Source organism: Ciconia boyciana, chromosome 1, assembly GCF_034638445.1.
Source record: "Ciconia boyciana chromosome 1, ASM3463844v1, whole genome shotgun sequence".
NCBI classification, from domain to species: domain Eukaryota; kingdom Metazoa; phylum Chordata; class Aves; order Ciconiiformes; family Ciconiidae; genus Ciconia; species Ciconia boyciana.
Genome location: NC_132934.1, coordinates 28,075,454 through 28,088,564, shown reverse-complemented (window position 1 = coordinate 28,088,564; position 13,111 = coordinate 28,075,454). Strand labels below are relative to the sequence as shown.

At 34.5% G+C, this 13,111-nt stretch overlaps 1 protein-coding gene across 1 annotated transcript in view; it reads right to left on the bottom strand.

Annotated features, from left to right (window-relative positions):
• The window catches only part of CTTNBP2 (cortactin binding protein 2), an 88,547-nt gene that overhangs the window by 31,783 nt on the left and 43,653 nt on the right, over positions 1–13,111 (bottom strand). Inside the window, exons 5-6 of the mRNA XM_072871460.1 lie at positions 6,897–7,100; positions 1,254–1,353 (exon numbers count right to left, since the gene is read on the bottom strand). Of these exons, the coding sequence (XP_072727561.1) occupies positions 1,254–1,353; positions 6,897–7,100 (304 nt within the window). The remainder of the gene's footprint in view (positions 1–1,253; positions 1,354–6,896; positions 7,101–13,111) is intronic.

Here is a 13,111-nt window from a genome sequence, read left to right as displayed (position 1 = left end):
AGATATGTATTTCTGTGCTCAAAACACCTAGTGCGAATCTGCTGCCTCTGGATTAAGGCTTCCAGTAAAAGATGCCCATTAGCTGATAAGCTTGAAGTCCTCTAAGAAGTGGCAAGAATCCCTAATGATCCTTATATACTCATGGAAGACTGTGAGAAGGACGGGGATCTCACTCTTCCTCATTGTTGGGTCAGGGCCTACCACAGTATAATAACACTCTGACCCATATACGTTACTATATCAGAGTAAAATCCTTCAAAATAGTAAAATGCCACATTAAAAGAATCAAAAACTGAAAGACAAGCAAAACTAAAGATACATAAAACAAAGGTAAAGTCTAATAAAGATTCCCGGTCAAGCTCTTTAAGACTTTTTGCGTTTGTAAAATAGTTTTATCTGGATAAGGATGCTCTGGAAGAGGTTATCTAGTGGTTGCTTCCAACTTTCAGTTCTATTTCCTACGATTCTATGATACACAGTAAAGCTGCAGAGCGGAAATGCAACATTAGCCTTCAGCTCCTCTGATGAGGAGAGTAAAAGGGAGGAAAAAACCAATCATCTGGATGAATTTTTGTGTACTGGTTCTCAGTATAAAAAGATGACAGAATTTTCCAATCATGCTGTCATAAAACACCAATCTTTATAAAATTAGCAGCTTCAAAAAGTAAAAGGAAATTATTGTAACTACACTTTGAAGAATGTTATTAGAAATATTCTTTGACTCATACATTATTTTATGTTTTTCAAAGTTACTGATACAAAAAAACTTAAACTTTAAAAAAACTTTTGTTTTTTAAAGTATTTGATTCTATATCACCCAGGAGAATACTCAGATAAATGTTCTTTTGTCTCTGAATATGATAGTCATAGTTCTCCATGCTTCAAAAAAATCAGTGCAAACATAATTTCTTTCCTTCTTCCTCTGTTAATCCTGTATTATGGCTGATAAATCAAAGAAAATTAAGAAATTCAAAGGTATAACGCCCATGTGGACCAATATCATATTGTGGTTACTAAGAATACACATTCAGCAACCTTAAGAGCTGCAATTGGAAAAAAAAACAAATGGAAAATACTAAAAACAGAATGGCATGTGAATATGAGTTTCAGTAGATGCTTTCAAAAAACGATAGTTATATGCATTTATACCTACGAATGCAACAGTAATGTAATGAAAAAAGTATATAATATAAAGTAAGGAGAATATAAAATTGAGTAATAGCGGAAAGGCAAAATCTTAAGACTTCACTTACTTGACATGTCCCTGAGCAACTGCTGAACACAAGGGTGTAAAGCCATTTTTATCAGCAGCATCAACTTGTGCTTCTGCAGTCAGCAGCAATCTCACACAATCTATAAATTGAGAAAAAACATAGACTGATGCAACAAAAACAAGTGGTTAAAACTACCAGAAGTTAAAACTTGCTCAAGGGGCAACAGCAGCCAGTCTTTTTGACTATACACCACACGCCTTAGCCAACAGAAGTAGAAGCTCAGGAATTAGTTTGCAGGAGAGAGGTGAGAACGGCTCCCTGGGGCACCACCACTCTACTGCAAAAAGGGCCTGGGTTGGGTTCTACTGGGATCCAAATTCGTGCCCATTGCTGGCAGCTCTCAGTGTTAGCTAATTTATGTACCTCCAAAGCGGGGAATTTGGATGATCCAGCAGCCCCCAAAGGCAGCACAGTCCCACTGGCAGTCACATGACACATCCCAAATATGACAGCCACAGGGAGATGCTCACAAGCTACGTGTAACTCAAACAGGCTGGCCAGTCTTGTTTTAGAATACTGACATGGGATTGCAATGGCAAATAAAATAAGCCGACAACCTCAAACGTCCCCAAACCATTCCCATTCATATATTTCCAAAATGACATGGCTAAAAATAGTACCAGCCTGATTCCACCATCCTACAGCTAAATGAAGATCATTAATTACATAGTAATTAGACTGCTTTTCATCCACAAATTGGAATATAATTTGATGCAATTAAGTTTGAAGAAAATACTTAATCTGCTCTATATTCTTGAAATTGGTTCTAGACCAAAATAAACCAAGTCTTTTGTAGTTGAAACTACTACTTTGAAAATAAGCTCAGCTAGAACACCAATTACAAACTCCTGACCTGATTTCTGAGTGAGCTTAATGCACTCTGTTCCAGCACTGGGTAAGATCTTGGAGCCAAGCTTTGCTAGTGAAGTTTATCTCTAGGTATCAGAAACATATATTTAGAATTGGAAATTAGAAAAATTGGAAATTTTTTTTGAAAAATTGGAAATTAGAAAAATTGGAAAATTGGAAATTGAAAAATTAGAAACAAATATTTAGAATCTGGCTAATGTAAAACATTCCTGAACATATTTATTCCTGTTACAATTCTTTCAAATATTAATACAGATGTTGTGGAGTTGATTGAATAAATAATTTAACATTAAGAAATAAGATTTTAAAACACTGTAAACTATTATATTGTAAATTAAGATTCTTAAATTCTTAAGTAAGTAATCTGATCTGAAATGACTTTTTTTTTTTTAAAGTTGGTTGTCAGGATAACCTACCAGGACTACTTCTGTAATAATTTTTGTAAGTCAGAAAGAAGCTCTCACTTAACTAACTTACCTAGTATTTCCACTTGTAAGATAATACCAATTAAAATCAATTTATATTTTCCATCACTTTGTAACAGAAAAAATACTCTGGTAACAACGACATATTTTTTTTCCTCTTTGCATTGTCAATCCCAGTCTTATATTCAACAATTAACTTGAAAATACAGATTTCTGCTTGACATCCTAAAATACTTCTAAAGTTTATGAAGGATGTTGAAAACATTTTCTTCTAGCAGTTTCAAGTATTTGTCTAGAGTACTCTTTGGTGTCTTCATAAAGCGTATGTTAGCCATGCAAAAGCCATGAAGAACGCACAGAACAAGACCACCTTTTTAGAAAGGTATGGTTGACTCACAACTATTGATTGGCAGATCATTCAGGTGGTAGCTTATCTATGTGAAAATACTGTTTCTGATGAAGATCATTGAAAAGAGCTGTTTGTTCTCAGAGATAAGTGCAAGCATGAGGAAATACAGCTACTTTCATAAGGCATACTATGTGAGCTAGTAAGGTCTACATGACCTGTTCTGGTGGCATATCAAGCAAAAGAGCCATAATCTCCAAGAAGCCTGGGTCCTCTGGATGGACTTCCAACTGGGATTTGAAGAAGGGTAATTTGGGTCAATCCAGGCTCATTAACTTCAGTTCACTGCTGTCTGCCACAGAAGTAATCAGCAGTAAGGGGAACTGGGCAGAAGGTCAGGCACAAGACAGACACTGATGTTGTCACTCAGTTAAAGGTTTCGGTCAAGCAAAAGCAAAACATGGAAGCTTAATAGCACAAACACCTGGCGACTTTACTGCTCTCCACCACAGCTGGGTAGTTAGTTCTTCCAGAGTGCTGGCAAACACCATGCAGATACATCCAGTGGCTCGGCAGAGCTGACTCCATGTAGCTGTATGTCTCTGCACCTCACTCCTTTCTACTTCCCACATCATTCCAGTTTTTCCTATCAATCAGGGTGCCACAGCCTCCAAATACTCAGGATAGAAGAGAATCAATTATACCATAAATGCATATGATTAGCACACAGCTGAGTCCAAAGGATATTATTATTATTCTCTTCACATCTCTCAGTTTCAGGAACTCTTATTATTTCATTCTCCTTTTCAGCCACCTCGTGTGTGGCAGAGAACGGTCAGGATTGGCAACACAATACAGATATGCAGATATATTAGCTAAGTGAACTACTGTACATGTTATCAAGTGCATAATAGACTGAAGCGGCTCCTGCTTTGTTAATGGATCAAACCAAGATGGCCTGACAAAACAATCTGTTCAGCTATCCCAACCTAGTGGTTAAATCATAAAATCAACAGTTTCCTCATGTCCATTCAAACACAAAGAAAGTATTTAGTGTATATTTTTAGGGTGAAGTTCTCTCTCTCAAACCTACAGAACTGGGGACGGTGTGTGCAGGAAACAAAACAGCTGCTATGATCTTCATGTGCGGGAAAAACCCTTAGCTGCAGCTCTCAAAAGGCAACTGTTTACGAACAGGAAGGCTACACATTTTGCAAATAGGACAGATTAGGAAAGAATATTTGAGTGTTCTCTTTTCTTGTGTAACTCAGTTTTCTCTACAGACTGGGCTGAGAGCATATAACAACTGCTGCCACCATGCTGGTTACAATGTGCTGTACCTTTCTGTAGTTATCTACACTTAAATACTGTTCAAAGATCATTCACTTTCCACTCTTCCCACACTCTCTGCAACACGGTGTTTGTTTCTGAAGGGAGGTACTCACTATGCTGGCTCTTAACAAGTCTAGAGCTACTCTTTTCTTCTGGCCAACTATTTCCCAGGAGAAACTGGAAAATCTGGTTAGTTGACTTAGAAGAAACAAGGGGTCCTGGAAATCTGCAAATCTATTTAATCACTAACTCCAGGTTGAAAGTATTCTCAATAAATTAAATCATGGTGTGTTGTAATCACCCACCAGGGTAAGCTTATGTGTCAAGTCTTACGGTTGGGCTCGATGATCTCAAGGGTCTTTTCCAACCTAAATGATTCTATGATTCTAAGGAAAAAAACCAGCCAAAAGACAGTAACTTACCATTGACAATCCTACTCAACGCAATTAAAAAATTTGTACAATAAATTATTTTATCCTTCTTAAAATTACATCAGTGTCATTTCTTTCCACCTGGTTAGTTTAAAAAAGCTATTAAAAAGGATGTTTTAAAATATGAGATTTATTCCTATACTTCCTTTCTTAAGCCTATATATTTTTACATAAATTTGTTTTTAAAAGTCTCCACTTTGAAGAGCTGCATCTATCCATGCACTTGGGAACAAACTGCAAGTAACAAAGAAAGTATTATGTATTAAAGGTAAGCACAAAAACCTTTCTCCAAAATACTATAAATCTACTACTCTCAATTTTCATATAATGTATGAAGGAGACATCAATATTGCTGCTGTGTGATTCTCTCATTCAGAATTCATACAATCCATTTAGTCGCTAAAATGCGATGATTTGTACAATTAAGTGTTTTTCACATCCTGTCAACTATAAATAGAAGTGCAATACTAAAACCTTTGTAATATTTTTTTTAATCTTAAAAAGTAAAAGATACTAAACAATTATAGGATGCATATGCACGTGTTTCTTTTCATTATTGTGTTTTCATACTTCTGTCAAGTACCTCTCATTTGAAATTTTGACAATAAAACAAGAAACTAAATTGCCTTTGCTGTCAGTAAGAGCTGCTCAGTAATTGTAACTGAAAATCAGGGCATTTGCTTCGAAACATTTTAGGAATACAAGATGAGTAAAGAAGAACTGGGTCAGTTACGGTCTCCCACAAACACCAGCAATGATAAATGGATGTAAGCCTAGAAGAATCTATAGAACATCCATTCGGTGAGGGGGGGGAAATAAATCCACGTGATATAATAAACTTGGACTCTTAATACTGAAGATAAAAAGTTGCAAAAAAAGATAAGTGCCAAAGAAAGAAAATAAAATAAGGGACTTTTACAATATTTTAAGGGTCTTGGCAACAGCAAAGAATGTCAGATGAAAAGACCCAGATGTTCCTATGAAGTAAACCATAGCACCTAGCAAGCAAAGACAAAATATACCATCCTGAACAAAGGGAACATTCCTCCTATCCCTATGTCTGGTAGCAAAATTAACCCTGAACATGTCAGAAAAATGTACGCTATCTGCCTAGCTATGGATTTTTGGATCCTAACTTTACTTTGATTTTTAAAATACTTGAGAAAAATAATGGAATAGTCTCCCTAAATACTATTTTGAACACTGTATTGGGGTTTTCTAATTGTGTCACTAACAAATACATTGTTAATTAAAACCACAAAGTACTCTTGAAAGCAGTGGCTTTAAAGGCACCATGTTCCACCTTTTACTGTGAAATAAAATCTTGACTTTACTAAAAATTAATGGAATTTTTGTCATTGGTATTGGTGGATTTCATCTTTAGTGTCCAAAACAGCGTAATTATATTATTTGCAATATAAGAATCTAGGAGATTTTTACGTAAGTAGAAAAAACTATAGTAACTTGTACTGGAATTTTAAAGAAAGCTGCTGTTTGAGAGCCTTACGTTGACTCTGAAAATTGTCGCTTGGAGTTTGTATCCATGAAATTCGTATCTGTTACTAACATATTTGCCTCATTTCATAAATATATTCATAAAATATGAAGACTGACTGTTGAAAGGTTCGGAGATGCTACCTCCTCAAGACTGAGGGTAGTGGAGAAAAGAAAAAGAAAAATTTTAACTATCTCAGTAGAGTCTAGAGAACAAACTAAGGCTATTTCATCTAGTTCAAAAATAAAGACAGTTCATTTTTTTCCCCAAGTAACACACTACTCTGAAACCACCTTCCATCATTTTCACTGCTGCTGCTGAAGATCAAAACACTGGTGATGGCCTATTCTTTCCTACTTACTCCCTGTAGAGGAAAGTTCTTTCTTTCAAGTTGCCTTTGCTACAAAAGATCTTTAGTTTGTCACAGAACATGGGGTGATGATATCTGGTGGCTTTTTAAAGGATGGGAGTGGAGAATTAGAATGGATGTTCCTGCAGAATGTTACCACAAGCAAGAATGCTTTCTGTGTTCCAAAATTCTGCCTCCGGAAGTATTGCGTGTATATATGCTACACTATGACTTTTGTCATATAATCGATATATCTCAGTTTCAATTTCACATTTTTAAAAAACATGCATTTGACCTAATTTAATATTTAAAACTCATGAAATAAGCTTTCACTATTTCACTTAAATGTCATAACAGAACTTAGAATCACTTACCTGTATGTCCATTCGTAGCAGCAGAATACAAGGCAGAATAGCCATCTTCAGAAGAGTAATTAATGTCCAGTCCTTCTTCATTAAGCAGCATTGATAATAAAGTGACATTTCCCTGGGCAGCAGCTTGGTGAAGAAGGGTGGGCCTGCCACCCAGGGGGACAGGACCACCACTTGTTAACAAAGGGGTTAGGGAGGAAGACCAGCCTGTGAGTTAAAGCAACAGAAGTTAGATGGAAGACACATAAATAAAGCTCTGCATTTTCAGTGTTCTTTTAAAAATTAAGAAGGATCTTCAAAACGACAGGATTTGTTAGTTTAGCACAAGTTTTGTGATGATGCTTTGTCTATACATCAGAAGGTATTCTGAAGAATAAAAACTGCATCCAGGGGTGACAGTTATTAAAGCAAATGAACAGGATTTCATTACAAAAGGTTAACATTAAACTTGTTATGAACTGTAGTAGCAGCTGGTTGTCTCAAAAAAAATTATACTATTAAAATTCAGAAACTACTGAAAGTTTTATACAAGTTTTAATTTAATTGCTGATATGCTGGGAAGGTTTTTTAAAGTATCTAAAGAAAGGTTTCCAAAACAAAATACTTATTTTCATATGAAATTTCATCCTCCTTTACAGTCTTAGTGCAAACTTTAGTTATCTCACCTGCAGTTATACAGATAAATCACACAGAGAGCCCTTAATAACTTTAAGCGTCTTTGAGTAAGTTTGCAAAAAAATATAGAAATCATTTACACAAATAATACAGAAATAAATATATTTATTATTGAACTGTACCTTGAGGTAATGTTTCTTTTACTCAGCAATACTTAAACAATATCTTATAAAATACTCCAGTATGAATGAATAACAGGTTATATAAAATTTACAAGTGAAAGTTTTCAAGTCACCCCATTAAAAATAATATTCAATTCAAAGCTTTGAAAGCTTAGGAGTTATCTTGGTTAAATGTTCTGTTCATTACTTATCAGCTTTAGCAGGAAGTTTGTTAAGAATATGAAGTTTGCTGCATAAGGCATAAAAAATTTTGTGCATTTTTCCTTGATCAAGGACTGCAAGAGAAAATAGGATAAAGATTTTTTTTTCTTATTTTCACTATTACCTTTAGAAAATCCACATTATATTTCTCTCTTGAATAAATAACTTTGTATTCTGTGGCCACACATAAGCTATTATATGAAGCTGAAATCTGACAATACAAAGCAAGTTTACACAGCTTTTACTGTGGTTCTGCAAGACCCAAGACTGAAGAGGATCTGCAGGGCATTACCTCCAGGTCCATCAAGCTGATTAAGTGCTATCCAACCTCCAACACCTAGAACTAGAAAAAGCATGTGGCAGTTGCTCTACCATACTGGGATGATCTGCTCTGCATTTTGGAAAAACAAAATTAAATATGGAAGTTCCCAATAGAATTCTATTAGAAATTCTATTAAAATAGAATTAAGGTCCAGACTTACACAAGAATCCATCATCTGAGCAGCCCCAATGAAGAACACATAGTTTGATCCCAATTCAAAACAACAAAAAAATAAATGCTTGGAGTATTTTCATATTTGTTTCTATAGTAAGCCAAATTTGTCATTTCAAATTAAGTTTACTAGTTTAGTATGTAAAGGAAATGTATTTGTAGTATTTTCACAATGTTAGCTTATTATTCAACTTATTTATTTGACTATAAGAAGTCATCACTACAGCTATGAAGTTACCTTATAAATCCAACTTTAAACTGATGATAAACTAAAGTTAACTCCATCCATTGTCAAATAACTTCAGTTGTGAAGCTACCTTCTGACTATTAATACTCTTACTAATATTTGTTTCTCCAATATTTTTAATCAGAGGATTTTAAGGATTTTCTGAAGTTTGTAAAAAAAAAAAAAAAAGCAATATACAAAGTAAACTGCATCCTTTAAGTGGTAAAAAAAAATATTTATTTCTACTTCCAATATTTGAGAACAGTTAACTCTTACAAAATCCCGAAAGGTCTGAAGAATAACTTTTGTTCTTCCATTGCATTATAAAAGTGTTTTTATTTTTCCAACCTTTTGTTATTCTTTGAAACTAACGGTGCTGCAGTTGTTGCTATATACATAAATGTTTTTTAAATGGTACTTGTGTAGTTTTTACTGTCTTGCCATGGTAGTTAACTGATAGTGGACATTGCTTGTGTGGCACTCCAGATGCTACCATTCTTTGTCCAAGTTATATTGAAATTATTTGGGGGAATTTGAGGAGCCTGACGCTAAGCTTTAAGCATGAAGTTCACTTTGCCACGCAGTTTTGTAATATGAACAGTATTTCTGGGTTCCCTTCCTTATTGAAAATAGTGCAAGTTTTTGTTGTTTTTTTTTAAAGCATCATTAACAGAAATGCCAAAATAGAAGGAATTTTTTTTGTGCCATATGTGGTATCTTAACTTTCATTTCAACTCCTTGAAATGAAAAATATGTTGTTGCAATTCAGTGATGAAATTCATTCAACTAGGTTATAATTAAATGCAAAACTTCTACTGAAAAAGATACGAAAACCAGGTAATAACATAAACATCTATTATCAACGTAAAGCAATATAATAAAGCTAAATTCATCCAACGAAATACACCAACATTAGAAAATACCAATAAATAAGGTACACCATTACAGATGCAAAAAGTTAGGAAATGTGAAGCATCTGTGAAAGCTTGTAGGGCATGCAGTGATGAAGGGCAGAGGGATAGACAAAAACAGCTTCTGGCATCAGCTTCAGAATGTGAGATGGTTAATTTCAGAGCCCAGATCAGTCCCTCACCCCCCACTTTTATCTTCAAAGCCAATTGTATAGAGAGAATAAATCAATCATTATAGAAATGAGCAAAATAAAAACCATACTACATTGAAGAGTGACATAAAAAGCGCAAAACCAAGAAGAAAGTGAAAGCAGAAATCCCAGGGGTATGAAAATCCAACTGCCTATATGCGTTTCCATTTTGAAATCTTACAGCCATGGCAATGTTGAAATCCAAACAGAGCAGAAGCATTCTGGCACCAGTTCAAAGGCTGCTGAAGTTAATGAAAACACTGTTGCAGATTTTGAATCAGGCCATAGATGTTCATTGTAATTTCTCTATGTGCAGTCTGTTCAACATTAATGACAAAAGCTGGTGTCTTTTCCTACTGGGGTGAAAAGAGCAACATGTAGTACAATGCCCCGTCTCTAAAAGAACATGTCATCACATTAATTTAGCAGAATGCGTAACTAAAACAATCAGTGCTCTGATTTTAAGTTTGCTCTTAACAGTTGCTCTTTCTAGAACCAAGACACTCCCTTACTCCCAATCAGGCCATTGATATGTTCCTAAAGCAACCTGAGCTAACTAGGAAACTGTTTTAAAATTAATAAATAGAATACTTTAATGATGAAGTATTTTAATAATATGGAGTAAAATTATAAATAGAATAATATGAAGTAAAATTAATAAATAGAATACTAATGATTACGCTATCAATCCTTCTGACTCCACAGTAATAACAAAGAAACATTAATTTATTGACAAAAAAATGTAAAAATGGAGGATTCTTTCAATGACTTTTTTAATATGTTAAATTTGTTTTGCACTGTTGTTTAAAAATATTAACAAATGCTGATTGAAGCTCACTACTTACTATACAATAAAATATGAATAAGATTTCACCATGCTCTGCTTTAACTGAAAGTAAAATTGAAATTTTAAACATTTTCTGAAAAAAGTAAATAAAACAGATTAAAATCAGCCAGAACATTAACAAAACTAACTGAATCTGTGCCTAGAGGGCATGAAAATGCAGATATGGGAAGGAGGTTTCAGTACTATTTGTAGTTTGTTAGATGTTGTTCACCTCAAGGAAAGTCACACTTAAAAAAGAAACTGGAAGAAGAAAGTGAATAAGTGACATGAATTCAGGCATTACTGACCACATTATTTTAATGAAAACAGTGTTATTAAATTTGATTTATCTTTTATTTTCTAAGACAACGTCTATTTCCATATGTATTTATAAAATCTATTATTTTTTCTTTTCTCAGCATAATATTTTGAAGGAAATGTCTTTCCGTACTTGCATAACATCTGTTGCTCAAAGTTTTTTTAGTCCTGCGGTTTGCCAGAACACTTGGCCAAAATAGATTAAGTTCCCTTAAAAACATAAATAAAATGCGATTGGAGAATAAATGCAATAAAGTATAAGCATTAGTTTGGGTAAAAGGCAAATGAGCTCCTAAATATTTACTTGAATATTTCAGATAAAGTTATTAAAGTTCTTTGAGCCTGTTTGTAGTCAGTAAAGGAGGGATATTAAAATAACATCTCTGTATTAATAAAATAAAACAAAACAGGAGACCACTGACTAGAGTTTAAGCAATCTTTCTTTGCAGACTTCTGATTATGGGGTATGATTCCCATTTGCAATTGCAAAAAATCACAAAAAGCACTGCCACTTACAAAATACCAACAGCGTCAAATGTTCAGAGCACGGATTATAAGGGGATTAAATGAACCCAAATGTTTCCATCCCTTCCAAAAACAAGTGAATAGAGTGTAAATGAAGAAAGGCAATCCGAACACATAAAGCAGCACAATTTAAAAAAACTAACAGTTTTTGACAAAAATCCTATGTTGAGAATTGCCTCTGAGAACTGTCACAAATTTCATAAGAAACACAAATTAACTATTTGGTGGAGGAATCCTATTTAAAAGGCTGATTGTTCTCCTAAGAAAAAAGTTTATACTTCAAAGCACAAACTAAAGTGATAACAATACATGGAGTTATGAAGTCAAGTAGTGGTAATTTCATTTTTAAGATAGAAGATTTATTTTTTTTAAAGAATAATCAAAAACTGTCATAAATGTTTACCAAACATCATCCAGTTAATGCAAGAATAACTGAAATATACAGCCTAATTCATGCTGATAGGATTTGTGGAAGACAGCCTCTTGCCTACAAAGACTATTCACTTTGAAGCTGATTTTGCCAATAATTTGTTGTATGTTAATAAAATCTTAGAATTTTTTGTAAATGAAATTTTAATTCCATTATGGAGCCTATAATAGCACCTGAAGGCAAATGAGGTTTGAAGAATATCTGGAATGCTGGGACACTAATGATCTGTCTGACATGGCAATCAGACAGCTAGGAATAAGAATTTAAGATGAAAATTCAGGACATCTGTATGAAAAACAGCAAACTAAGAGGCAACCATCAAATCCCACAGTTGTTAACTCTGAGAAGTAGTAGACAAACGGAAATTAAGATTTCTGAGCTCATATTTTTATTTCAGAAAGAAGGGAGGATTCTGACAGTATGGTACGACAGCCAAATGTTAAAAACATGACTAGGTTACTCCAGAAACTTGCAGATAGTCTTCAATGAAGTGGAATGGGAATAAAAATTCCTTAATAATGTGAACCCTGGAACCTCCTATATGTACACATACAAGTTTGCCACATGCTTCTTTAGGAACAGCTTCCCCGAGACTGTGAGTTCAACTACCTTATCAGACAGTGATACAGCTACCAACAGAAAGTGCTTGGTTGTGTGATGGAAGCAGACCAGCTGTGCAGGGGTTTTATACCCTATAGATGATGATACAGGGACTAAAGTTATTGGGGACTGAAGTACCATAACTGAACTGAGAATAACTGTTGAAAGTTTGAGACCATTCAAACATTCTTCAATGCTGATGAAGGTCTAAAGTGTTCCATAACTGTGTGTGTGTCTTCCTCACTGTAGTGCAGGTCAGGCTAGAGGGACTTCTACCTAATATTCTAGTGCTATTGATCCCAGCAGGGAAATATGTTGACAAAAAGATTTATAGGACATCTACAATTAACTGAAAGGTAGATCAGGGCGGCCGCCTTTGTTCCTTTAACTGCCATTAGGCACACAAATAAGTCACCACCACAATGCAAAATGAATAGCAGATACACACACTGGCTCCAGACTTAGACTATCAACATAACATTTAGATTTCAGCTCTCCAACAGCAAACCTTTGCTGATATCTGTTGAAGTAAACCTGTGAGATGCCACACACAAGTATTAACAAAGCCTACAACTAACACCAGAACTATAGAAAAATGGAAATAAAAATGAAAGATATTCTATGGGTATGAAGTGATATATTTGCAACTGCACTGTTATACAGGCAATTATACACCTTAATGTGCAACTATTTAATGCCA